Source organism: Salvelinus namaycush, chromosome 33 (assembly GCF_016432855.1).
Source record: "Salvelinus namaycush isolate Seneca chromosome 33, SaNama_1.0, whole genome shotgun sequence".
NCBI classification, from domain to species: Eukaryota; Metazoa; Chordata; class Actinopteri; order Salmoniformes; family Salmonidae; genus Salvelinus; species Salvelinus namaycush.
Genome location: NC_052339.1, coordinates 2,683,703 through 2,710,293, shown reverse-complemented (window position 1 = coordinate 2,710,293; position 26,591 = coordinate 2,683,703). Strand labels below are relative to the sequence as shown.

At 40.7% G+C, this 26,591-nt stretch overlaps 2 protein-coding genes and 1 pseudogene across 2 annotated transcripts; 2 read left to right on the top strand and 1 right to left on the bottom strand.

Annotated features, from left to right (window-relative positions):
- Positions 1-789: 789 nt before the first annotated feature.
- LOC120028093 (regulator of G-protein signaling 20-like) lies at positions 790-5,385 on the top strand. Its single transcript, XM_038973256.1, has 4 exons — positions 790-947; positions 3,901-3,984; positions 4,247-4,481; positions 4,705-5,385. The coding sequence occupies exons 1-4, from the start codon at positions 790-792 to the stop codon at positions 4,897-4,899; spliced, it is 672 nt and encodes a 223-aa protein (XP_038829184.1). The 3' UTR covers positions 4,900-5,385.
- A 2,240-nt stretch (positions 5,386-7,625) lies between these two features.
- On the bottom strand, positions 7,626-11,044 carry LOC120028165 (annotated as a pseudogene).
- Positions 11,045-11,938: 894 nt separating this feature from the next.
- Positions 11,939-25,945, top strand: LOC120028112 (39S ribosomal protein L15, mitochondrial-like). Its single transcript, XM_038973293.1, has 5 exons — positions 11,939-12,115; positions 19,429-19,586; positions 19,822-19,987; positions 20,297-20,420; positions 25,455-25,945. Exons 1-5 carry the CDS (start codon positions 12,011-12,013, stop codon positions 25,790-25,792), a joined length of 891 nt encoding a protein of 296 aa, XP_038829221.1. The 5' UTR covers positions 11,939-12,010; the 3' UTR covers positions 25,793-25,945.
- Positions 25,946-26,591: the final 646 nt, after the last annotated feature.

Genomic DNA, 26,591 nt, shown 5'->3' with positions numbered 1-26,591 from the left:
GTGGTGTGCAGACTGGTTTAATATTATTCTTAACAATTTCACACAAACCAGAAAAAAATGCAACAATATGTCTGTGAAACTATATATTCACAGTATTATGAATGAATTGTGGTTTATTTGGTAGCATTTTGTAGTGTGTCTGATTTTACTAATTGCATTAGTACTGTACAAATTTAGAGGTGCGCTATTTGATAGAATTCCCCGGTTCCTCCTATCTCCGGCTCCCAGTTGGGAGATCTGAGGTCAACCTACCCCTGCTCCCCTCCCCATCTCGTGCTTCTGAGTGGGAGACCTTCCCAGGCAGTAGCCTGCCTAGCTCACAAACTAGAATCAGGGCACCCACTCCGACAAGGTTAATTGCCCCACAGCCCCACACGGTAACATAATATCATTGACGTGGCATGCAAATGAGCGCTAGAAAACCGATCGTGCAAATGTCACCATTCCAAAAAAATGTGTGTGGGAGCCCCGTTCCGCCCCCGGCAAGATGCCGCCCTGGGCGGCTGCCCATGTCGCCTATACCTAAATCCGCCACTGTGTGCAAGTCTTTAAAATGGCATATTTTTCACTCCCTCAATGTCATCTACAAGAAGATATGGAGTCAAGTATACAGATGGATGACTGATGCCTGCCTTCTATGTGGGAATTATCTGAACCAACTTGAGTGTCCAGGTTGTATAGCCTAAGTGAGTGCAGTGTGCTGTATTGTATTGGGGGGGGGGTCTGCAGTATTGTGAGTCTGTCTCACCTACAACCTAGCGTGGTGTTGTGTGTCTTGGTCTGCAGCCCATGGGGTCAGAGCGGCTGGAGATGCGCAAGAGACAGATGCAAATGCACCAGGAAACCGCGGCCAGTGTCCTCCAATCACAGCACAGGATGGGGAACATGCCCACCAACGCCTCCAATGCCTGTTGTTTCTGCTGGTGTTGCTGCTGCAGCTGCTCCTGGTAGGTACCACTATACTATCCATAGTAAGGGTTCGTGTCCCAAATGGCACTCTATTCCTTATATGGCGCACTACTTTTGACTAGGGCCCATAGGGTGCCATTTGGGACGTAACCCATAGCTACCTTACATTATATATACCATGCTTATACCAAAACTCTGCACTCCGGAGTAGGGGTATCCTGCACCCCAAAAATCTGAGAGGGCACCAAGTATGTGAAGATGGCTGGGGAGTGGTCTGGAATGGGACTAAGCCCCCAGACAGAAAGTTGGAGAATTTTGTATTTTTCAAACACCTGAAACGGACTTTCCTGCAATCAAGAGCCATAATCATTATACTTAATTCTATGTCAAAAATATGTTTATTTTTCTGCATATCTAAGCATACCTATTGAGCTGTCTGTATCCTCTGTAGTTATTTTGTTAAAGAAACTAAATATGCTCAAATCTGGGTATAAGTTTGAAAGGAATGTGAGTCATATTCAGTGCATTTAGTAATTTCTTGTGTTTCTAAAGTCCACCGACAGCCGGCATGCCAGCTAAGATAGTTAGACAAGATAGCTACTTGATTGATAGCCTGCAATGGCTTCTTGGTATCTAGTTATGAGGTTGGGAGATTGGGAACCTATCTGGGCTAGCTAAAGCCAACTTCATAGTATTGCTAGGTGGATAGTAGTATTACAGAGAAACAACAAACAAAAAATGAAACGCATTTTTATTATTTCTATTTTACAGGACATCTCTGAGGGGGCACGTGCCCCCTATGGACATGACGCCTCTAATCTGGAGCAACCTACATACAGTGCATTCGGAAAGTCTTCAGAACCCTTGACTTTTTCCACATTTTGTTATGTTAGTCTTATTCTAAATGGATTACATTGTTTTTTTCCTTCATCAATCTACACACAATACCCCTTAATGACAAAGACAAACCTGGTTTTTAGAAATGTTAGCAAATTTAAAAAATAAAAATAAAAACTTTAATATCACATTTACATAAGTATTCCGACCATTTACTCAGTACTGTGTTGAAGCACATTTGGCAGCGATTACAGCCTTGAGTCTCCTTGGGTATGATGCTACAAGCTTGGCACAGCTGTATTTGGGGAGTTTCTCCCATTCTTCTCTGCCGTTCCTTTCAAGCTCTGTCAGGTTGGATGGGGAGTGTTGCTGCACAGCTATTTTCAGGTCTCTCCAGAGATGTTCGATCGGGTTCAATTTGGGCTCTGGCTGGGCCACTCAAGGACATTCATAGACTTGTCCCGAAGCCACTCCTGCGTTGTCTTGGCTGTGTACTTAGGGTTATTCTCCTGTTGGAAGGTGAACCTTCACTTCAGTCTGAGGTCCTGAGCGCTCTGAAGCAGGTTTTCATCAAGGATCTCTCTTTACTTTGCTTCATTCATCTTACCCTCAATCCTGACTAGTCTCCCAGTCCCTGCCACATAAATCCCACAGAATAATGATGCCACCACCATGCTTCACCGTAGAGATGGTGCCAGGTTTCTTCCAGACGTGACACTTGGCATTCAGGCCAAAGACTTCAATTTTGGTTTCATCAGACCAGATAATCTTGTTTCTCATGGTCTGAGAGTCTTTAGGTGCCTTTTGGCAAACTTCAAGCGGGCTTTCATGTGCCTTTTACTGAGGAGTGGCTTCCGTCTAGCCACTCTACCATAAAGGCCTGATTGGTGGAGTGCTGCAGAGATGGTTGTCCTTCTGGAACGTCCTCCCATCTCCACAGAGGAACTCTGGAGCTCTGTCAGAGAGTCCATCGGGTTCTTGATCACCTCCCTGACCAAGGCCCTTCTCCCCCGATTGTTCAGTTTGGCCGGGCAGCCAGCTCTAGGAAGAGTCTTGGTGGTTCCAAACTTCTTCCATTTAAAAATGATGGAGGCCACTGTGTTCTTGGGGACCTTCAATGCTGCAGACATTTTTTGGTACCTTTCGCCAGATCTGGGACTCGACACAATCCTGTCTCGGAGCTTTATAGACAATTCCTTCGACCTCGTGGCTTGGTTTTTGCTCTGACATGCACTGTCAACTGTAGGCCCTTATATAGACAGGTGTGTGCCTTTCCAAATCATGTCCAATCAATTTAATTGTCCAATCAAGTTGTAGAACCATCTCAAGGATGATCAATGGAAACAGGATGCACCTGAACTCAATTTCGAGTCGCAGAGCAAAAGGTTTGCATAAGGTATTTCGTTTTTTTATTTGTAACAAATTTAGAAAAAACAGTTTTTGCTTTGTCATTATATGATACTGTGTGTAAATTGATGAGGAGAAAAAAATATTTTTTAGAATAAGGCTGTAACATAACAAAATGTGGAAAAAGTCAAGGGTCTGAAAGCTTCCCGAATGCACTGTACAATATACTCTGCACAGGACACAAACAGAGGCATAAAAACGGAGCATCTGCCAGCTACACACGGTCTCTGTGGACAAAACCCACAGGGACATTTATGTTTTGAAGTCATAGGTGTATACGTAAGCAAGGATTATGCCTCTTCCTCTGACTGCTCTCTTAGGACAGCACTACCTGTTGTGTGCAGAATAAGAGCATGCTAATTCACACCTCAGGGAGTGGGAATAGTCTCTGACTCCACATCAACCTCAATTAAGTTGTGCTAATTGTCGCAGAGCTACAGTGTGTGGCTGGAGAGCCCAGATGTGGTGGATTCTCACCTGCCTTTAATTAGGCTACAGGTGACTGCTACACTAGTTGTTTAAATTAACTACAGCACATCTCTAAGGACTGGATGACAGTAGTGTTTACACAAGACCTCCCTGCAGAACTCACGCATCCGGGACATGTGCACCTACCACCACTGTTGTTCACAGTTTGGAACAAACAACATGCCTGCTACCCACCACACCAATTGACAATAGCCGAAAACCCTACATTGTACATACAGTATATTTTCTATTTCTATTCCGTTTTTCACTGTTTTTCAGTCTGACTGTTATGACAGAGGATGAGAGGATTCAAAGAAACACCTATGAGAGGAGGACAGAGGGAATCGCAAACTATGATGACAGGTAACAGCACTACACAGTAAATATCCCCTATAGGGTTAGCTTCATAGTTTAGGAAAAACAAGAAAAGGGGATATGGTTGAGACTGTTTAATAAAATCTCTAGACACAGAGATCCTACTAAATTACTAATATGTAATGTAATGTTTTCAGTTCTATATGTAATTATACAGAGCTAGAGCTGAAACGTCAACATTAAAAATTCTACAAATTCTACACAACATTAAATATTGTATGAAATAAAGAGCAAGGTCCCTTTTTTGAAGCCCCAAGCCTACTCTGGAGGATGCGACAATGTGGACCATGTCGTTTGAGAGGCTGATGAAGAGCCCCGCAGGGCGGGGCTGCTTCCGACAGTTCCTAAGGACAGAGTTTAGTGAAGAGAACATGATGTTCTGGTTGGCCTGCGAAGAGCTCAAAAAGGAGACCAACAAAATTGTGGTGGAGGAGAAAGTACGACAGATCTATGAGGGCTTCATTTCTATCCTCTCCCCTAAAGAGGTGAGCTTACACTGCTTTGGCCTTTCTTGAGACTGAAGTATCCTATAATTGTGCTCATTTATAGCTGTAAACCTAAAATGCTTTTTCCATAGAGTATTCTTATTAGTGTGGCTTGCTTCAGCAAGACTACTCTAGATTTGACATAATTCCTACTTATTATAGTTATTCATTAGACCGCTACTGCTCTTATTCAACTTCTCTGGTTGTTTAATTACTTCTCCAGGTGAGTTTGGACTCACGTGTTCGAGACGTGATCAACAAGAACATGCTGGAGCCCACGTCCCACACCTTTGAGGACGCCCAGCAGCAGATCTACACGCTGATGCAGAGAGACTCATACCCACGCTACATGAACTCTACAGCGTATGCAGATTTACTGCAGGACCTGGAAGAACCACCACCTGCCACAGAGCCATAGACTTTCATTCTCCATCAATCACTCTACACATTGCTTTTAGATGACACTTGTGTATCTTAGGTCCAGCTTTCAGTTACAGTTCACATGATGATTGATCAATCTATTTACAAAAATGTCTATATTAAGGTGTAACTACTGTTTACTACCTTAAATATTGGCTTTCCAAAATCCTCAAAGCGAGCAAGAACATACGCTGTATTCCAATTCAGATTGCAAGATGTTTCCAAATATATTTATATTTTTATATTGCCTAGCACTTGACATTGCACTTTTCTATAGTTTTATGAGGGGAAAGCATGTTGTATCTGTTAGCATTGCATTTGTGTGTAGTTCTATTGTCAGACTTAAAGTATTTTCAGTTATTTTTTATGAAATCTAATTTCACTTAATATTAAGAAGACATGGGAAAGTGCCTTGGCATGAGATCGTTTACCACTACAACTTCAACATACAGTACCAGTCAAAAGTTTGGGAACACCTACTCATTCCAGGGTTTTTCTTTATTTTTACTATTTTCTACATTGTAGAATAATGGTGAAGACATCAAAACTATCAAATAACACATATGGAATCATGTAGTAACCAAAAAAGTGTTTAACAAATCAAAATATATTTTCTATTTGAGATTCTTCAAAGTAGCCACCCTTTGCCTTGATAACAGCTTTGTACACTCTTGGCTTTCTCTCAACCAGCTTCATGGGGTAGTCACCTGGAATGCATTTCAATTAACAGGTGTGTCTTGTTAAAAGTTAACTTAATGCGTTTGAGACAATCAGTTGTGTTGTGACAAGGTAGGGTTGGTATACAGAAGATGGCCCTATTTGGTAAAATACCAAGTCCATATTATGGCAAGAACAGCTCAAATAAGCAAAGAGAAACAACAGTCCATCATTACTTTAAGACATACGAAAGAACTTTGAAAGTTTCTTCAAGTGCTGTCTCAAAACCATCAAGTGCTATGATGAAACTGGCTCTCATGAGGACCGCCACAGGAAAGGAAGACCCGGAGGTATCTCTGCTGCATAGAATAAGTTCATTAGAGTTACCAGCCTCAGAAATTGCAGCCCAAATAAAGGCTTCACAGAGTTCAAGTAACAGACCCATCTCAACATCAACTGTTCAGAAGACTGCATGAATCGGGCATTCATGGTGGAATTGCTACAAAGAAACCACTACTAAAGGACACCAATAAGAAGAAGAGACTTGCTTGGGCCAAGAAAAACAAGCAATGGACATTAGACCAGTGGAAATCTGTCCATTGGTCTGATGAGTCCAAATTTGAGATTTTTGGTTCCAAACGCTGTGTCTTTGTAAGATGTAGAGTAGGGGAACAGATGATCTCTGCATGTGTGGTTCCCACCGTGAAGCATGGAGGAGGTGGTGTGGGGGTGCTTTGCTGGTGACACTGTCTGTGATTTATTTAGAATTCAGGGAACGTTTAACTAGCATGGCTACCACAGCATTCTGCAGCGATACGCCATCCCATCTGGTTTGGGCTTAGTGGGACTATAAATTGTTTTTCAACAGGTCAATGACCGAAAAATACACCTCCAGGCTGTGTCAGGGCTAATTGAGCAAGAAGGAAAGTGATGGAGTGCTGCATCAGATGACCTGGCCTCCACAATCACCCGACCTCAACCCAATTGAGATGGTTTGGGATGAGTTGGACCGCAGAGTGAAGGAAAAGCAGCCAACAAGTGCTCAGCACATGTGGTAACTCCTTCAAGACTGTTGAATAAGCAATCCAGGTGAAGCTGGTTGAGAGAATGCCAAGAGTGTGCAAAGCTGTCATCAAGGCAAAGGGTGGTTACTTTGAAGAATCTAAAATCTAAAATACATTTTGATTTGTTTAACACTTTTGGTTACTACATGATTCCATATGTGCTATTTCATAGTTTTGATGTCTTCACTACTATTCTACAATGTAGAAAATAGTAAAAAAATAAAGAAAAATTAGTAGGTGAATGAGTAGGTGTGTCCAAACTTTTGACTGGTACTGCAGTTTGAATAAAATATCACAAAAATGGTGCAGCAGTTGAACACACTTGATATTAAATTGTGGTGCTTTCAGCTCTTCTCAAAGAATAGTAACTTTTTACGTACAGTGTGAGCTGATACCCTGAAAAAGATCTTGCCTGTGATATGAATACTGTGATGCTAATTTAGTCCTATTTCTTTCTCAGTCAAAACATAAACAGGAACATACATGTATGAAATAAATAGTATGTGACCATTCATATACTGTATTTGTGTATTGAATTAACAGAAAATGGCTTTCAATTCTTACAAATCAAATAAAGCACAATAATTAATATGTTGTCGTCTTCTTTTACTATTGCATTATATCAGGGTTTTATTTCCCCATAACAAATCAACATATTAAGATTCATATTTTCAAACCATACAATCAAAAAAATACTCCCTGGAAGAGATGGCTTTTCAATAGCAAATAGCTACACCGACAACAGTACTGGCATCTGGCAACAGATTAAAATATTAAAAGATTCCACCAGGCTCCAGCAGAGAATACAATTGTTTGAAGTTATGGTGTCCCTCTCCTTGGCTTGTCTCTAGCTAGCCCTAAGGCCTGTCCCTGACTATGTTTCTGACAGTCAGAGTTAGCAGCAGGTTATATTGAGTGAGATATGTGGTTCAGAGAGTCTATGGAGCATCACAGGAGTCACCTTCAATGAGCTCTAATGGCAGTGGGTGTGTAGGTCTAACCCTTAGATTGGAGGAAGCTGTTTTTCAATAAACTGCTTGATATCCATCATTTCCTGTTGGACGCAAGAGAGAAAAGTATTACTACACAAAATATAATACAATAATTTCATATAAACTCTATTATGCATGTTTAAAGACTTCAAAAAGTGCCAATCTTCTAAGTTCAACCATATTACAGAATTCACACAGCTGCTGTACAAACCATACTAACCTCAGGGCAGGCACTGTGAGGCATTCTGGGATAAGTATTTTAGGTGATGTTGGATAGGTTACAGAGGGTCTTCAGTTTCTCCATTGTGAGACATCCAAAATTACGGGCACCAGAGGGTCCGCCTCGCCATGGCACTGGAGGACATGCATCTCCTTGTTGGCAGAGTTGGCCGACGCCTGAGAAAGGACAACATTAGGCTTATATTTAAAATCAGCTATGACTTGCAAAGTCTCTAGAATGATTTTGTCGATGTCTGGGAATTTACTTTGACCATTGTTGATTTGTGTGGTTTGGTAAAGTAACAAGCTAATAGACTGTTTACATTCCAAAACAATAGAATGGATCTTATGTATATGAGGGAAGGTGTGCTGTAGAGGGAGCCAGCAGCTGAGAGCAACCACTTCCCCCAGCTTCTGTTGGGTCGTGAGAGCAGTGTAGAGAGACAACGCTCCACCCTGTATACACCAAAGCACACAAATCATTACTATCGCTATGTCTTACCACTGAGTTTAGTACACTTCAGTGTTGTTTTACAGTTTTTTTGTTGTCATGGGCTAGTCTACCTGAGAAAACCCACCAAGAACAATTCTGTGGGATGTTATTCCATTCTTCACTTCTTGATCAATCAGCGTTTTAACTGAGAAGACAGGCAGCACTCAATGAAATCAAACTCAAATAGAATCAAGCTCAGGTTCACACAGTTTAAAACATTACCATACTGTATGCCCTAGTGACGCTACATCTAAACCATGTAGACTCACTTTTCTCTGAAGCCTGTTTAATACCAGCTTCGTCTTCCTCTGCATCTGTTTGCAATCTGATGATGTCAAACCTATAACATAGAGGGAAGTGATTAACCCAAATTGGCTACTGTTCTTTGATATTGCCTTCTTTTTATACATTTAAATAAACTTGACTTCTTACCAGGAAGGCTTGGATATGCCCACGTTTAATGTAACAGGCTTGATTGGACTGAAAAATTAAAAGAAAAGAAAATAGTTTCACTGTTTAATAAATGCATATACAGTTGAAGTCGGAAGTTTACATACACCTTAGCTAAATACATTTAAACTCAGTTTTTCACAATTCCTGACATTTAATCCAAGTAAAAATTATCTGTCTAAGATCAGTTAGGATCACCACTTGGGGAGAATGATTTATTTCAGCTTTTATTTCTTTCATCACATTCCCAGTGGGTCAGAAGTTAACATACACTCAATTAGTATTTGGTAGCATTGTCTTTAAATTGTTTAACTCCCACAATAAGTTGGGTGAATTTTGGACCATTCCTCCTGACAGAGCTGGTGTAACTGAGTCAGGTTTTTAAGGCCTCTTTGCTCGCACACACTTTTTCAGTTCTGCCTACAAATTTTCTATAGGATTGAGGTCAGGGCTTTGTGATGGCCACTCCAATACCTTGACTTTGTTGTTCTTAAGCCATTTTGCCACAACTTTGGAAGTATGCTTGGGGTCATTGTCCATTTGGAAGACCCATTTGCGACCAAGCTTTAACTTCCTGACTGATGTCTTGAGATGTTGCTTCAATATATCCACATAATTTCCCTTCCTCATGATGCCATCTATTTTGTGAATTGCACCAGTCCCTCCTGCAGCAAAGCACGACCACAACATGATGCTGCCACCCACATACTTCATGGTTGGGATGGTGTCCATCGGCTTGCAAGCCTCCCCCTTTTTCCTCCAAACATATCGATGGTCATTATGGCCAAACAGTTCTATTTTTGTTTCATCAGACCAGAGGACATTTCTCCAAAAAGTAAGATCTTTGTCCCCATGTGCTGTTGCAAACCATAGTCTGGCTTTGTTATGGCGGTTTTGGAGCAGTGGCTTCTTCCTTGCTGAACGGCCTTTCAGGTTATGTCGATATAGGACTCGTTTTACTGTGGATATAGATACTTTTGTACCTGTTTCCTCCAGCATCTTCAATAGGTCCTTTGCTGTTGTTCTGGGATTGATTTGCACTTTTCCCACCAAAGTACGTTCATCTCTAGGAGACAGAACGCGTCTCCTTCCTGAGCAGCATGACGACTGCGTGGTCCCATGGTGTTTATACTTGCGTACTATTGTTTGTACAGATGAATGAGGTACCTTCAGGCATTTGGAAATTGCTCCCAAGGATGAAGCAGACTTGTGAAGGTCTACAATTTTTTTCTGAGGTCTTGGCTGATTTCTTTGGATTTTCCCATGATGTCAAGCAAAGATGCACTGAGTTTGAAGGTAGGCCTTGAAATACAACCATGGGTACACCTCCAATTGACTCAAATTATGTCAATTAGCCTATCAGAAGCTTCTAAAGCCATGGAATTTTTCTGACCCACTGGAATTGTGATACAGTGAATTATAAGTGAAATAATCTGTCTGTAAACAATTGTTGGAAAAACGACTTGTGTCATGCACAAAGTAGATGTCCTAACCGACTTACCAAAACTATAGTTTGTTTACAATAAATTTGTGGAGTGGTTGAAAAACAAGTTTTAATGACTCCAGCCTAAGTGTATGTAAACTTCCGACTTCAACTGTATTAACAAACTGTAATCAATAATCACGATCATCAACAATCTCCAAATACAGGAGCTGTGCATGTCCACAGAGGTACTCACGCGTGAGGACACATGTTTTTCACATGTGGTGTCTGGATCCCAGCAAAGGCCTCTGCCCAGACATTGCTATGAACAAAAGCAAGACATCTTATGAGCTTAAGACTACAGTAAATGGAAATAATATGACAGATAACTCTTGAGTCAATTGTGAGTGGTAGGAGTAAAATGAGGGATGAAATTAATGAGCTGTACTGCACATACCCAGTGTCACCCAGGCCATGAAGAAATATCACCTGTAATGCAAAAGAAATACAGAAATGCACAATGTGGTTAGCTTTATTGACAACGCGTCAATGTCAATGGCTGGTAGGTCTAGGTTTGGGGTGTTCAACCCTCCACCTGCAAGCTACTGCAGGCTTTTGTTACAGCCCTACACTAAAACAACTGATACTAGCAGCCCACTAGGGGGGCATTTACTGGGAATACAGACGTATGTGAGACAATAATGTGAGAGCAAGTTATTGTCTGCAACAACATGCATGTTGTCTTCAATGCTCGCTGCCGAACATCCCTCACTCACCGCTGCAGTAGCTTTCCGAGCGGCAGGTACAATAGCAGGCAACGGCAATGACATATTAATACCGCACATACAACCAGTGGCGGATTTAGGTTTAGGCAACATGGGCAGACGCCCAGGGGCGGCACGGGGCGCCGACAAAAGAAAAATCGGAATGGTGACATTTGCGTGATCGGTTTTCTATCGCTCATTTGCACGTTACGTCAATGATATCATGTCACCATGTGGGACTGTGGGTCAATTAACCTTGTCGGAGTGGGCGCCCTGATTCTAGTTTGTGAGCTAGGCAGGCTACTGCCTGGGAAGGTCTCCCACTCAGAAGTACGAGATGGGGAAGGTGGTGGGGGTAGGTTGACCTCAGGTCTCCCCACTGGAAGCCCGAGGTAGGGAGAGTGGGGGAATCTATCAAATAGTGCACCTCTAACTTTGTACAGTACTGTACACCACCAAGGTGAATTGGTTTAGTCTTGACTCTTGGTTTTCAGTGTTGGGGGATGGGTAATGTATTGATGCTCGAGTGCCAAATCAACACAAATTTGTTTCGATTTGTCTTTGTTACGTCTTTTTGATATTTATGAGTCTTATTTTTATATATATATTTATATTTATATAGTTTTAAATGTTATGATTATTTTTTGTGTTACAAATGTCTGTTAGTGCGACGGGCGCTGAAGGGGGGTTCGCCCAGGGAGCCATACAAGCTAGAACCGCCACTGCATACAACGTACGTAGTTGGCATTCAACAACAGAATTGACGATGTATGCTTGGATGGGAATGATTTGCGATAGTTATGTGGGTACAGTTTGTTTACGTAGTCGCGGGCATCAGTTTGGCAGAGAGCGAGCGCAGCACACATTCTTTAACTGGTAAATAGGACAATATTATAATCCAATCAAGCTGTAGGAAATCTAGATGTTCCAAAAATCTGTGAAACAATGGTACTTCCGCTTCCGGCATGTGAATTATGTCACGTCACGTGAGCCACATCCATGGTTCCTGATTTTGTCCTTGGGTAACACTGGCATGTGGAGAGAACAATGTCTTTTACCAAAAAAACTGGTGGGAAGGCATTAGATATTTTGCAGAATTTGCCTCGTATTACATTAGCAAACTTGCGAGCGGAACCGGGGACAAAGAAAGCTGTAAGTATGCGTGTATTAGCTAGCCCAAAAGTTGCTGAAAAGCTAGTAAGCTAGCTATCATGGCTAGAATAGCCAGAGAGGAAGAGGAAAAGAGGGCCCAACTCCGGCGTAAAATCTGTCTCCCTCTAACAGGTGGCGTTTATTCGCCCACCAAGCAAGGAGTTCTTGCTGTCGAATTTGGTCAACAACAACAAATAATGGCTTATTTGCTACGTGAGGTTTATTTGATCAAATAGATGTTTCCTAATGCTTGAGTTGTTACGAGTGTAACTTACTGGTATAAAATAGGAGATGTGACATCCCTGCACTATATATTGCATTTGGGGACAGATTTAAAATATTTGTTTTTGTCTATATAAAATTTACCAGAGAGAATTTGAAGTAGAAATATATATTGCATTTGGGGACAGATTTAAAATATTTGTTTTTGTCTATATAAAATTTACCAGAGAGAATGAAATTAGCGACTAACGACTAATTCAGAAGTTCTGTTTTCATTTGAATAGATGGGTCTTATTAATAAAATAAAACATGTAAATTCTTAACTCTTAAATAGTTAAAATAACTTCACAGAGTCACACTCATATAAAAAGTGTATAATAGTTTCCCCTTCTTTATCACAGAAAAGTCATATGTCCTCTAAGTCAGTGGTTCTCAAATGGTTTTGCTTGGGGACCCAAATTTGACAATGACAATTTCGTCGCGACCCAATATTATGGACTGCTGATTATTACATTTTGTAATGTTGTATTGCAGCTGCCTTCTTGGGCAGGCTTTACTTGCAAAATAGACTGTCTCACAGTCTACTATTATGGTATTAAAGAAAGTCATTCAAATATTTTTCAAAATTATTTAAATGTAACCTTTATTTAAACTAGGCAAGTCAGTTAAGAACAAATTCTTATTTACAATGACGGCCTACCCCGGCCAAACCTGGACCACGCTGGGCCAATTGTGCGCCGCCCTATGGGACTCCCAATCACGGCCGGATGTGATGCAGCCTGGATTAACTGAGAAAACAACATGTATTATCAGTTCAAGAGAATAAGCCATTTAATTAGGCGACCAGTTCACCGGTGGAGTGTAATAAATGATCAGACTCAGAACATGACATTAAAACCAGTCCAATAATGTTAATGAACAGTAACACATATCAGTGCTTAAAATAGAAAAAACAACAATCATTAGGAATTTGTAATCATCAATTACCATGTGAATAGTTTCACAACCGTGAAAAGTTTTTTTTTAAAGGTGTACGTTTTTAACCAGTTCAATAAAATGTAATATAAATGTCAGAATTAATGAACAATAAAAAATGTACATAGTGAACAATAACTCATCAACCTATTTATTGTGTGTGTGTGGCCTATCAGTGGGAAAGCTGGGGGTTTCTTCAGATAAGTTTATTGAAGTCTGGGGTGATGGTTGACAGATCAACTCGGAGGTCTTGCTGGCTGTCCAGTCTGTTTCTGCTTTTAGTTTTCAGCACGGCCATAGCAGAGAAGCCACTTTCACACAGATAAGCAGTGCTGAACGGTAGCATGATTCACTACAGGCGAGAGCAGAATAATCTCCCATTACTCTGCACCAGAACTGTGGCTGTGTCCGCGATCAAATGACAGCTCCACCAGCAGATCCTTTTCGTTGCTTGGCAATGTGACGCTTCCCATCTCCACTCGAAAGGAGGCCGGTGTCCTGTCGTCTAGTGTCCTGTTCTCCACCGGGAAGTAGTCACTCTCCTCCGGGAATTAGTCGCAAAACTTTCCCTGCAGCTTGACATGATGCTGTTTAAGTTTTTTTTCAGTGTATCGCAATGTGGTATGTTGATCAGATTCTGAATCTCAAAATCAGCATTGGGAAACATGTCAATCCTCCCATTAGAAACTTGCCCAAACTGCAAATCCATGTTGTCCCTTTGTTCAAATCGATTGTGCCCCCTCCCTCCCTTGCATTGACACATTGAGCGAATTCAGATGATCAAAAATATCCGCCAGCTAAGCAACTTGCGCGACCCATTCCTCTCAATCGAAATGTTCGAAGCTCATAAAAGCGACCCAACGCGTTACCCCTGGAAAGCCAGCGGACCTCTGCATGATTAAGCACCTGTTGGCGCTCGCTCCCCATATCCCTACAGAAGGCCTGGAAACACCTGCTTTTTGTCAAACTCTTTTTGATATAGTTGACACACTTGATCACATTCTGGAGAGTGGTGTGGAGCTCAGGCACAATGTCCTTTGCTGCCAATGCCTTCCTGTGTAGGAAGCAGTGGTTGCACTTGGAGCTCTCTCCAGGATCCGCTTTAATACTCCGGAGTGCTTTCCCGTCATGGCAGCTTCCCAATCAGTGGTCACACCGACGCACCCACCCCAGGCAAGTCCCACGGAGCCCAGGTACATATCCATTGTGTTAAAGACAGCCTCTGTGGTGGTGGGGGCAAATCAGCATTAAAAAGGACCCGCTCCTCGAAGTTATTATCCCAGACGTGTCTGACATCGACCATTAGAATTGCATGGTTAGACACGTCTGTGGATTCATCAAGCTGCTGCACTGTAAGTTGTGCATCTATCTTGACATGTTCTCCTAAACACAAATTAGATTTCATTAAGTCCTGAAAGTATTGCTTTACATATAGAATAAAATGTATGTATTTGGAAGTTATGTTTCTAAGAACTTTCTATGAGAGAATAATTCCTTTTTTATCAAATAAATCAAGCACAAATATAATATTTATTTCAAACCACTTAGGGAAGAAGAAATACTTGTTTTTAACAACAGTATCTTTGTTGTTTCACAGAAGTGCCTTGTGTGGGGAGAAGTTGTGGACGTAACTTATTTTCCAGGCTAAAATGTATTTTTCATGACATTTGGAGAGTTTGATGGGTAATTTTGCTGGAGAATAGTTGCATTTCCACAAAAATGTAAGACCACCCAATTTCATAAAAATATGACAGGGAATGAAGTGCCATATAGATTCAGAGCTAAGCATACATCTTTTTTATCCAGTTTACTTTAAAGATATTGTTGATATCAATCAAATCTAGTACTTCAAGCCCACCATCAGCTCTTTGGTTTGATATTACAGACTTCTTAAGTTTGCATTGTTTATTTTTCCGTATAAAGTCTAGGAAAGTTTTGTTGATATCCTTGCTGGTTTGATCCACTTCAAATAGGGATTGAGCATGGTAGACAAAACGTGACAGACCCTCTGCTTTGGACAATTAAAAACCTTCCAATAATAGAGAGGTCACGCTGGGGCCAGTTGTTAAAGATGGATTTTGTTTTCTTTCATCTCTGAGAGAAATTGAGATGTTGACGGACAATGTGTTTTTTTTTTGCTATGTGCAACCCTAAATATTTCACATTATCTTTCACTGGAATATTCTCAACAGATTGGTAATTTGAGTTATGTATGGATAATATTTCACATTTATTTAAGTTAAGTTCCAGACCAGAAGCAGAAGAGAACGATTTGATAATATTAAGTGCATCCTTGTTCCTTGTCTTTTAGAAATAGCCGTATCGTCTGCTAATTGAGATATTTAAATGTATTTTCCAAATATTGAAATACCTTTTAATTCATTTAAAAAAAAAAAATGCTAATAGATAGTACTTCTACAACTAAAAGGAATAAGAAAGCTGAAATAGGGCAAACCTGGCGTACACTAGGGTGAATATTAAATATTTTAGATGTGTTCCGATTAATCATAATAGAACTATTCATATCTTTATAAAATGTATTAATAACAGAGACAAAGCTAGTTCCGAAACCAATAGTGTACATCGAATGTCTTAGGAATTTGTGTTAAATTGTATCAAATGCTTACAAAAGTCGAGGAATAGAATAATAGCCTCTGATTCAATTGAATCAGCTTAATCAATCAAGTCTAAAACGAACCTAATGTTACAGCTGATGTGGTGACCTTTCATGAAACCAGTTTGGGTTTCATTAACAAGGTGTTTTTTTAAAGTCTATTAGCATATGCCAAAGTTATCAATTTATAATCTATATTTAATAATGTAATAGGTCTCCAATTATCTATGAAAAGGGGATCTTGATCAGGTTTCGGTATTAAAGAAATAACCCCATGTTTCATGGCGCTTATCATCTCACCCTTGGCTAGGCATTCTTGTAACACGTTGAATACTGGTCCCTCTAAATGTTCCCAAAAGTGTAAATAGAATTCCACAGAAAGACCATCTGTTCCAGGTGCTTTGCCCTTCTTCATAGATTTAAGAGCATCTCTAATCTCTACAATAGAAAACTCATCTTCCCATATGGACTTGAACTCATCAGAAATCATTGGAACATGACCATGGACGTGTTTTATAAAATGTTTACATTCAATCCCGTTAAAATTAGATTGATGCAGATGTTCATAGAAAGATCACACAAAGCTAGAGATGATCTTCGGGTCTTTACACAAGGCTTTGTCAATATTTATGGCAGAAAGAGATTTTCTCTTATAGTTCCTTTTTTCAAGAGCAAAAAAATAGTTTGTATTTTTCTCACCCTCCTCAACTCATTTTGCTCTAGATCTAATAAAGGGCCCTTTAGCTAAATCCATGTACATTTGATCTAGTTCTATTCCAGAGATTTGAATACCGAGACACTGTATTCAAATCTCATTCTTCCTCTGCTGAAAGGGTATCCTTTTCTAAAAGAACATTCCATTTATTCGTAAGCTCATCTTCTTTCAAAAATGTTTGCTTCTTTAGTTCCTTACTGCGTGTAATGGCGATAGATCTTACTTTGAATTTAAATATTTCCCACTTCCATGCTTTGATTCTAAATCATTTGAATTAAACAAGTCTATGATCAAGTTCTTTATGTTCTTGTTGAAGACTGGATCCTTTAGGAGTGAATTGTTACGTTTCCAGTATCCTCGAATGCCACTGGATTTTTCAGAACATTCTAACGTCAATAAAATAATTGTATGATCAGTCAAAGGAGCATGTTTATGACTTACTTCTTGTACATACTGTAAAAGTGTGGGATAAATGAGAAACAGATCAATTCTGGATCTGACCATCATTGACCTATTACACCAGGTGTATTTGTTTAAGTTTGTGTTAAAGAAACGCCATGTATCAACCACTGTCAGTTTACTGCAAAATGAGGTGATAATGTCACTATTCTGAGATCTCTGAGCTATTCTAGGTGGAAATCTATCTAAAGAGTTATCAGGTGTTTCATTGAAGTCTCCAGATATTATAAGCCATGCATTTGTATACTTGTTTTGAAAACGGTGCTTTTCTTTTAGTTATGTTTTGTAAACCCCTGGCATTTAGAGAGACAAGGAGGTCAAGGGAATGTCATGAAAGTACTGAACGTTTTGAAAACACTGTGCTCAGGTATATAGCTACATGGACTTAAAATTGATGTTGTTCTATTCTTTCTAAATCAAATGATAACGTTAAGTAAGAGTTAGCTAAATTACTCTTGAGTAATACGTCGATTGTGATTTGTACGTTCATCCCATTTTTATATCATCAGTTTCGTAAATGTGAATACGGGTTCATCATATTGATCAACAACTACCTCATTTTAGGGTAGTCCAGTTCTTTCTCGAAGCTCAGGTTTCCTTACTAGCTACCTAGCTTACTGGTTCCACTAGTTAACCAGATATTCATATCACTACACTGTATTTGTTTTATATTTAAATTACATTTTGTCAGGTTATATAACATTTTGAGTTCAATGCACTAAATATGTCATATCATCTCTCTCCGTTGAATACCAGCTGTTGACGTCATCGAATATAAAAACATGTTACAATAATGAGATGTATCCACCGATCCTCCGAAACACAACCCTGCCAAGCCGCACTACTTCTTGACACACTGCTCGCTTAACCCGGAAGCCAGCTGCACCAATGTGTCAGAGGACAACTGGCGACCGTAGTCAGCTTGCAGGTGGCCGGCCCGCCACAAGCAGTCACTAGAGTGCGATGGGACAAGGAAATCCTGGCCGGCCAAACCCTCCCCTACCCCAGATGATGCTGGGCCAATTTTGCGCCGCCTCAAGGATCTCCCGCTCACGGCTGGCTATGACACAGCTTGCAATCGAACCTGGGGCTGTAGTGATGCCTCAAGCACTGCGATGCAGTACCTTAGACCGCTGTGTCTCTCGGGAGGCCCCATTATGGGGTATTGTGTGTAGATTGATGAGGGAAACAACAATTTAATACATTTTAGAATAAGGCTGTAACGTAACAAAATGTGGGAAAAGTAAAGGGGTCTGAATACTTTGCGAATGCACTGTACATTTCGATCACATTAAAATAAATGTTATGTTCTTTCAAATGACTTCTATTATACTGTTTGTACATTTTGGCTAAATATATTTAACGATGTATAACAACATGCCAAATGTGCCAAATCTTAATTTAGTTCATTAATATAGGGTAAGCATTTAGAATAAGCCGCCTCAATTTTTGCAGCCATTGGTGGTAATATCACTCTAGGAACTAATCCGTCGTCAATATTGTGGAGTAATTATAATGCTATGGAAAGATTTGAATAGTGAAAGCTCATCCGAGAGCAGCACTGCTTTTCTTTTGATCCTATCGGTAGCAACACATGGTCTAACTACTGTCACGCCCTGACCATAGAGAGCTTTTTATTCTCTATGTTGGTTAGGTCGGGGTGTGATTAAGGGTGGGTTATCTAGGGGAATTATATGTCTATGTTGGCCTGGTATGGTTCTCAATCAGAGGCAGCTGTTTATCGTTGTCTCTGATTGGGGATCATATTTAGGTAGCCATTTCCCCATTTTGCTTTGTGGGATCTTGTCTAGGTATAGTTGCCCGTGAGCACTATTTTGAGCTTCACGTTTCGTTTGTTCACTTTATTGTTTTTTCCCTTTGAGTTTTCTATTCCAAAATGAAGGATGGAAACATACCACGCTGCATCTTGGTCCACTCCTTATGGCGATCGTGACAACTACAGACTTAGCAAACGTTCTCTCCGTGTGCTTGTTTGGGGAAAACACTTACATCGTTATTTAAGAGACAACTTTTTATCTGGAACAATCATTGTAATCCTTAAGTTACATCACAACTGGGAAACAAGGCCATGGTACCGCCAAATAATGGTCATAAAAATCTTTGTATACCAGATAATGTGATATAACCAATCTGTAGCTAAATCATTGCATGAATTAATTGTGACACTGACAAATAATTTACTTTTGATTACTATGTAATATGTCAATTGTTACACATGTAATATATTCTGAAACATTAATAGTGGAGAAAGAATAGCACAAACACTGATAATGTGAATCAAATTCTGTCTCATCTATCATTTTGTAGGAGAAGAAGCGAGGCAGAGGCCAACATGGAGGAAACAGAAGTGGCCGGGGTCACAAAGGGGAGAGGCAGCGAGGCAACCGACCTCGCCTGGGGTTCGAGGGGGGTCAGACTCCCTTCTATCTAGCCATCCCCAAATACGGCTACAATGAGGGACACAGGTTAATACATTGTTGTCCCATGTGCATTGTTGAACACGCCATGTTTGTCATACGGGCATAATGTTACAATACAGAGATGCAGTCTGAGAAGCAACAAAGTAAGGCTTTGTAGCTTTTCATACTGTATCTCTGTACTGTAGTTGTTATTGCCTTGATGTCAATCACATTTTCTATACGTTATAGCCGTTTGTTTAGGGACAGGAGATTATGCTCACAAATTTGCTTTTCTTCCTAGTCGGCGGGCTCAGTACCAGCCACTGACCCTGAACAGGCTGCAGTATCTGATTGACCTGGGCCGGATTGACCCCACTCAGCCCATTGACCTGACACAGCTGGTCAACGGCAGGGGAGTGACCATCCAGCCCCAGAAGAGGGACTATGGTGTTCAGCTTGTTGGCGAGGTATTTACATTGGCTACATTTACACCTATGAGCTGTCATGACTGTGTCTCCGCTTGATTTGAGTGTGAATTCATTGTTACGGAAGCTTGGGGATGAAGCACGATCCCACCAAGGCAGTTGATTACTTATGTTTATGTAAAGCAAGGAAGATCTGTTATTTAGTGCACATATATTTTGCCAGTAGGGGGCAGTATTTAGCTAATTAGATTGTAGTGTGATTATGCTAGACCAGAGGCAGTTTTTTCCCCGTTCTGTATTGATGGAAAATCTATTTTCTCTATTCTTGCATCCAATTGTGTGTGTTATCAGGGTGCTGGTATCTTTGCAGCGAAAGTCAACATAGAAGTTCAGATGGCGTCTGAGGAGGCCATTGCTGCCATTGAGAGAAACGGAGGGATCGTCACTACAGGTTTCTATGACCCCAGAAGTCTCGGTGAGTAGTATTGATGGTAATGTCGTAGTGGGTAACACTTTACAATAAGGTTCCATTTGTAAAGTGTTTATAAAGGGGTTATAATTATGTTATTTAATCATTTGAAAATGCATTAAACCATTAATAAACGGTTATATCGCATTGGTCAAAATAGTGCAATAACTGGTCAGTGTTTGCCAAATAGTGAGACAATATTTACCTCCAGTTATTAACCATTTTATAAATGCACTTACAAATGCTTATATTGATGAACCCTTATGCAACCTTATTGTCAATAGTTGCATAGTTGAACAATAGTGATTTTCTCACTTTTGGGTGTGATGCATTGGTGCTCTGTCCCAGGAACAGAAGAGCTTTGTTTTCATGATGTGTCTTGGCCCATGTTTGAAACCCTGATGCTCTGGACAAATTTACATCCAGGACATAATTAAATGATTACCCCTTACCAGATTATATCAACACACACTTACCACTTCTCTGTGATAGTCCAAGTATGGTGAACGCTCTGGTGTGAAATGGTAACCCTAATACCTTTGGTCTGTGTAACAGTCGAAGATATATCCTCTCACAACATGGACTGTTTTGGTCTTCATACCCACCATTCATTGACTGAACATGCTTAACTATGTGCTATCTTCTCTCATGTATGTGGTGATGAGTACCCAATACTGTCCTATAAGTATGTCTAAACTCTGAGTGAACTCTCAAACCTATAAATGATTTACCCACATGCATAACTGCTAAAAGTATACCTTATTTTAAGTAACAGATCTATGAACATTTATAACTGCTCAACTGATACCTTATTTTAAAGTGTCAATCCACTGACCATTAACAAATTAGTTAACAATATTTATAACTGCTGAAAAGATTCCTTTAAACGTCGCAGAAATCGCTCTGCCATTTCCTGGTTGCCTAATTTCAGTTTTGTGACAATACACGCAGTCATTGTGTAGACAATCATTGAACCATCTAAACCGCTGTAAAATGATTTTCCCATAACCCAGAATATTGTATTTTTAGCTGTGTGAAGCTGGTGTACAAAATTGAAGGTAAAAACAAAACTTCAAAACAGGAAGCATAGAAATAGCGCACATAGAACAGATCTACCACTTATTGCTTTCAATGAGAATAACAGATCTAGAACCTTTTAAAGAAAGTGGAACTCTACTGACCATTTATTAATGAGCTAGGCCTACCAATATTTATATATTCCAAAAAATATACCTTAAAAGAAAGTAGAAACCTTCTGGCTATTTATTAATGTCAAGATACAAACATTTTATAACAGTATATAACCTCCTCAAACATGCAATACATAGTAAGAACAAAATTTCATTTAATAGAAGGATACATTGGGGGGACTCAAATCTGTAGCCTGTCATTGGTATAGTGAGTAGCCTATCTAATTCAGATAAACAGGGGGTGTCTTTTTCTCCCCTTTTTAACATTTACAAGTCAGAATAGGAATGTATAACAGACGAACTATTTAAAATACAACACAGTCCCCTTCTGTTTCTTTCTTGTTAAGCATTTTCCCATCCTGGAGTCTGACACCTTATGGCAGGGATCATCAACTAGATTCAGCCGCGGGCAAATGTTTTTGCTGAGCGGATGGTCGGGGGGCCAGAACATAATTCCAAGTCATTTGTAAACTGCAAATTGACCGCAAGAAGCCCAAACTGATATGTTTGACTGGAACATAATAATTTCTAACCTTGCTTACATTTGTATACGATCACGTGTCTCTCTATTATGCGTGGGAATACTTGGGAACATATTTTTGACAATAAAATCACTTGGAGCTTATTTCCTGGTGTTTTAGTCTTATGTCCAACAATGGGAGAAAAAAATATATATATATATATGTTTTTTGTTCAGAACTTGGGGGGCCGCAAGTTGGGAATGTTAGGGAGAGGAATTTATGGCAATTTAGCATAGACACTAGCTAGCTACATTACTCTACTATCATCATTATCATAATTTCTACCATTTAGGCTTAGCTAGTTATGTTATCCACTGCTAGCTAATAATATTAATAATAATAGCTAGTGTTTAACATTACTTGCCAACACTAATAGTTAGCTAACACTGATGAAAGGGCTTAGCTAGGTAGTTATCAAATTTTTTGCTAATACACTAGCTAGCTAGCAAGTTAAATCTTAAAACGGGGTGTCTTTTTCGAGCTAGCTAGCCAGCAAACGTGATCTACTTATTTAGTTAGCTATATCATGCCAAAGAGTATCTTGTGTTAAATCGTCAAGCAGAATGTCTATATTCAAAAATACATTTTATGTTTTATCTACTGCTAGCTAGCGGGCTAGCTAACGTTTCCTAGCTATGTAGGCAGGACAGATGTGCTAGCAAACATTAGCTAGCTGGCAGCATGCTAAATCATCCAGGAGAGCTTCTGTATTCAAAACTGAAAGAAATTGCATAGAGATTTTACCCTTTCTCCGCTGTCAACATTTGTATCTTGTGAACAATGTTTATTTTGCGCAATCTCTTTGGTCTGGCCTTCGCGCCTTTCTCATAGCCACGTCCATCATGATTCTTCACGACGCACTGTCACATAATGTCAGTGCCAACACAACATTTTGTGCACATTCCAGGTCGTTTATTTTAAGCGCGTTTCACAGATCTTCCAAAGTTGGGGAAGTTTTTCAGAAACCAGCAAACTGCACCAATAATGTGACTTGTGATCTTGAGATGAAGCCTTCATTCCTGGAATAAATAAGTGTACCAATTGTATTTTTTTATATAAAGTACGGGGGCTGCCTTAATTGACAGTGGGTTAACTGCTTTGTTCAGGGGCAGAACGACAGATTTTTACATTGTCAGCTCTGAGATTCGACCCAGCAACCTTTCGGTTACTGGCCCAACGCTCTAACCATTAGGCTACCCCAAAATATATTTGCGTCATCAGGGTTTCAAACATGGGGCGGGACACATCATTGGGGTTTAGGGGAAAATATATTTTAAAGAAAAATATATAATTTATATATATTGACAAAAAAATATATATATATATGGGGGTTGGAAATGATGCTGACAATTACATTGATGGAAGCCACAATCTATCCGCAATATTAAAGCTGATCAAGTATGAATATATAGAATGCATCATACCCAAGAATGCATCATACCCAAAAGTGAGAAAATAACTATTGTTAACTTTGCAACCGTTGAAAATAAGGTTGCATGATTATGCAACGCATTTGATAAGTGCATTTATAAATGGTTAATAGCTGGAGATATTTTGTTTTCTTATAACTTATTTATTAATGATTTATAATGCATTTACGTAGTAATAAGTCCTTTATAAACCCTTTACAAATACACTGCTCAAAAAAATAAAGGGAACACTTAAACAACACAATGTAACTCCAAGTCAATCACACTTCTGTGAAATCAAACTGTCCACTTAGGAAGCAACACTGATTGACAATAAATTTCACATGCTGTTGTGCAAATGGAATAGACAAAAGGTGGAAATTATAGGCAATTAGCAAGACACCCCCAAAAAAGGAGTGATTCTGCAGGTGGTGACCACAGACCACTTCTCAGTTCCTATGCTTCCTGGCTGATGTTTTGGTCACTTTTGAATGCTGGCGGTGCTCTCACTCTAGTGGTAGCATGAGACGGAGTACAACCCACACAAGTGGCTCAGGTAGTGCAGTTCATCCAGGATGGCACATCAATGCGAGCTGTGGCAAAAAGGTTTGCTGTGTCTGTCAGCGTAGTGTCCAGAGCATGGAGGCGCTACCAGGAGACAGGCCAGTACATCAGGAGACGTGGAGGAGGCCGTAGGAGGGCAACAACCCAGCAGCAGGACCGCTACCTCCGCCTTTGTGCAAGGAGGTGCACTGCCAGCGCCCTGCAAAATGACCTCCAGCAGGCCACAAATGTGCATGTGTCTGCTCAAACGGTCAGAAACAGACTCCATGAGGGTGGTATGAGGGCCCGACGTCCACAGGTGGGGGTTGTGCTTACAGCCCAACACCGTGCAGGACGTTTGGCATTTGCCAGAGAACACCAAGATTGGCAAATTCGCCACTGGCGCCCTGTGCTCTTCACAGATGAAAGCAGGTTCACACTGAGCACATGAGCACATGTGACAGACGTGACAGAGTCTGGAGACGCCGTGGAGAACGTTCTGCTGCCTGCAACATCCTCCAGCATGACCGGTTTGGCGATGGGTCAGTCATGGTGTGGGGTGGCATTTCTTTGTGGGGCCGCACAGCCCTCCATGTGCTCGCCAGAGGTAGCCTGACTGCCATTAGGTACCGAGATGAGATCCTCAGAGCCCTTGTGAGACCATATGCTGACACATGCACATTTGTGGCCTGCTGGAGGTCATTTTGCAGGGCTCTGGCAGTGCACCTCCTTGCACAAAGGCGGAGGTAGCGGTCCTGCTGCTGGGTTGTTGCCCTCCTACGGCCTCCTCCACGTCTCCTGATGTACTGGCCTGTCTCCTGGTAGCGCCTCCATGCTCTGGACACTACGCTGACAGACACAGCAAACCTTTTTGCCACAGCTCGCATTGATGTGCCATCCTGGATGAACTGCACTACCTGAGCCACTTGTGTGGGTTGTAGACTCCGTCTCATGCTACCACTAGAGTGAGAGCACCGCCAGCATTCAAAAGTGACCAAAACATCAGCCAGGAAGCATAGGAACTGAGAAGTGGTCTGTGGTCACCACCTGCAGAATCACTCCTTTTTTGGGGGTGTCTTGCTAATTGCCTATAATTTCCACCTTTTGTCTATTCCATTTGCACAACAGCATGTGAAATTTATTGTCAATCAGTGTTGCTTCCTAAGTGGACAGTTTGATTTCACAGAAGTGTGATTGACTTGGAGTTATATTGTGTTGTTTAAGTGTTCCCTTTATTTTTTTGAGCAGTGTAGAACCTTATTGTAAAGTGTTACTCCATAGAAACACATTAAGCCAAAACTTTAATCATCTTGCTATGACGCCACTTACACTTTACACTTGGAGGGGTAGTAACTCTGTGCTTTGTTCTGTCTGTAGCGGTCCTGTGTAAGCCTGTGCCGTTCTTCTTAAGTGGACAGCCCATTCCAAAGAGAATGTTACCTGGGGAGGACATGGTCCCGTACTACACAGATGCTGCCAACCGTGGTTACCTGGCAGACCCAGAGAAGGTTCAAAAAGCACGGATAGCCTTGGCCCAGAAGTATGGCTACATTTTACCGGACATTTCCAAAGACGAGTTGTTCCACATGCTCTTTATGAGGAAGGACCCCAGACAGATCTTCTTTGGCCTCTCGCCAGGCTGGGTGGTCAACATGGTAGAGAAAAAGATTCTGAAACCGACCGACGACAAACTGCTCCAATATTACAATTCTTAAAAATGATTCAAATAAACATGCTCCGTTTATGTACATAAATGTCATGATGGGTGATTTAAAATAAACGTCTCTTAGCACAACTTTCCAACAGATTCAGCTTTTTCAACACAACTGATGTACTGTGGAATACTGTATTAAATGTTCATAATTTAATGCCATTGTTCTCTCATTTGTCTTAGGGGCGTTTCAGCCAAAATCTGAAAATAATGTATTTCTATTGTACATCTCTGTAAGAAAGGCACCATGCTTTATGATCAATGCTTATAGGGAATGGAGGAGTAAATTGAGGTTAGGTTACGCACACTACTTGACCAAAAGTATGTGGACGACTGCTCGTCAAACATCTCATTCCAAAATCATGGGCATTAATATGGAGTTGGTCCCCCCTTTGCTACTATAACAGCCTCCTCTCTTCTGAGAAGGCTTTCCACTAGATGTTGGAATATTGCTGTGGGGACTTGCTTCTATTCAGCCACAAGGATTAGTGAGGTCGGGCACTGATGTTGGGTGATTAGGCCTGGCTCGCAGTCGGCGTTCCAATTCATTCCAAAGTTGTTTGATGGGGTTGAGGTCAGGGCTCTGCAGGCCAGTGAAGTTGTTCCACACCGATCTTGACAAACCATTTCTTATATGGACCTCGCTTTTTGCATGGGGGCATTGTCATGTTGAAACAGGAAAGGCCCTTCCCCAAACTGTTACCACAAAGTTGGAAGCACAGAATTGTCTAGAATGTCATTGTATTGTGTAGCGTTAAGATTTCCCTTCGCTGGAACAAAGGGGCCTAGGCCGAACCATGGAA

Bases quoted from the DNA above. Each gene is read 5' to 3' on its own strand.
- LOC120028093 (XM_038973256.1), top strand. From the start codon at position 790: ATGGGGTCAGAGCGGCTGGAGATGCGCAAGAGACAGATGCAAATGCAC. The intron at 948-3,900 runs GTAGGTACCACT...ACTGTTTTTCAG, and splicing joins TGCTGCTGCAGCTGCTCCTG to TCTGACTGTTATGACAGAGG. The intron at 4,482-4,704 runs GTGAGCTTACAC...TTACTTCTCCAG, and splicing joins CTATCCTCTCCCCTAAAGAG to GTGAGTTTGGACTCACGTGT.
- LOC120028112 (XM_038973293.1), top strand. From the start codon at position 12,011: ATGTCTTTTACCAAAAAAACTGGTGGGAAGGCATTAGATATTTTGCAG. The intron at 12,116-19,428 runs GTAAGTATGCGT...ATCATTTTGTAG, and splicing joins AACCGGGGACAAAGAAAGCT to GAGAAGAAGCGAGGCAGAGG. The intron at 20,421-25,454 runs GTGAGTAGTATT...TTCTGTCTGTAG, and splicing joins CTATGACCCCAGAAGTCTCG to CGGTCCTGTGTAAGCCTGTG.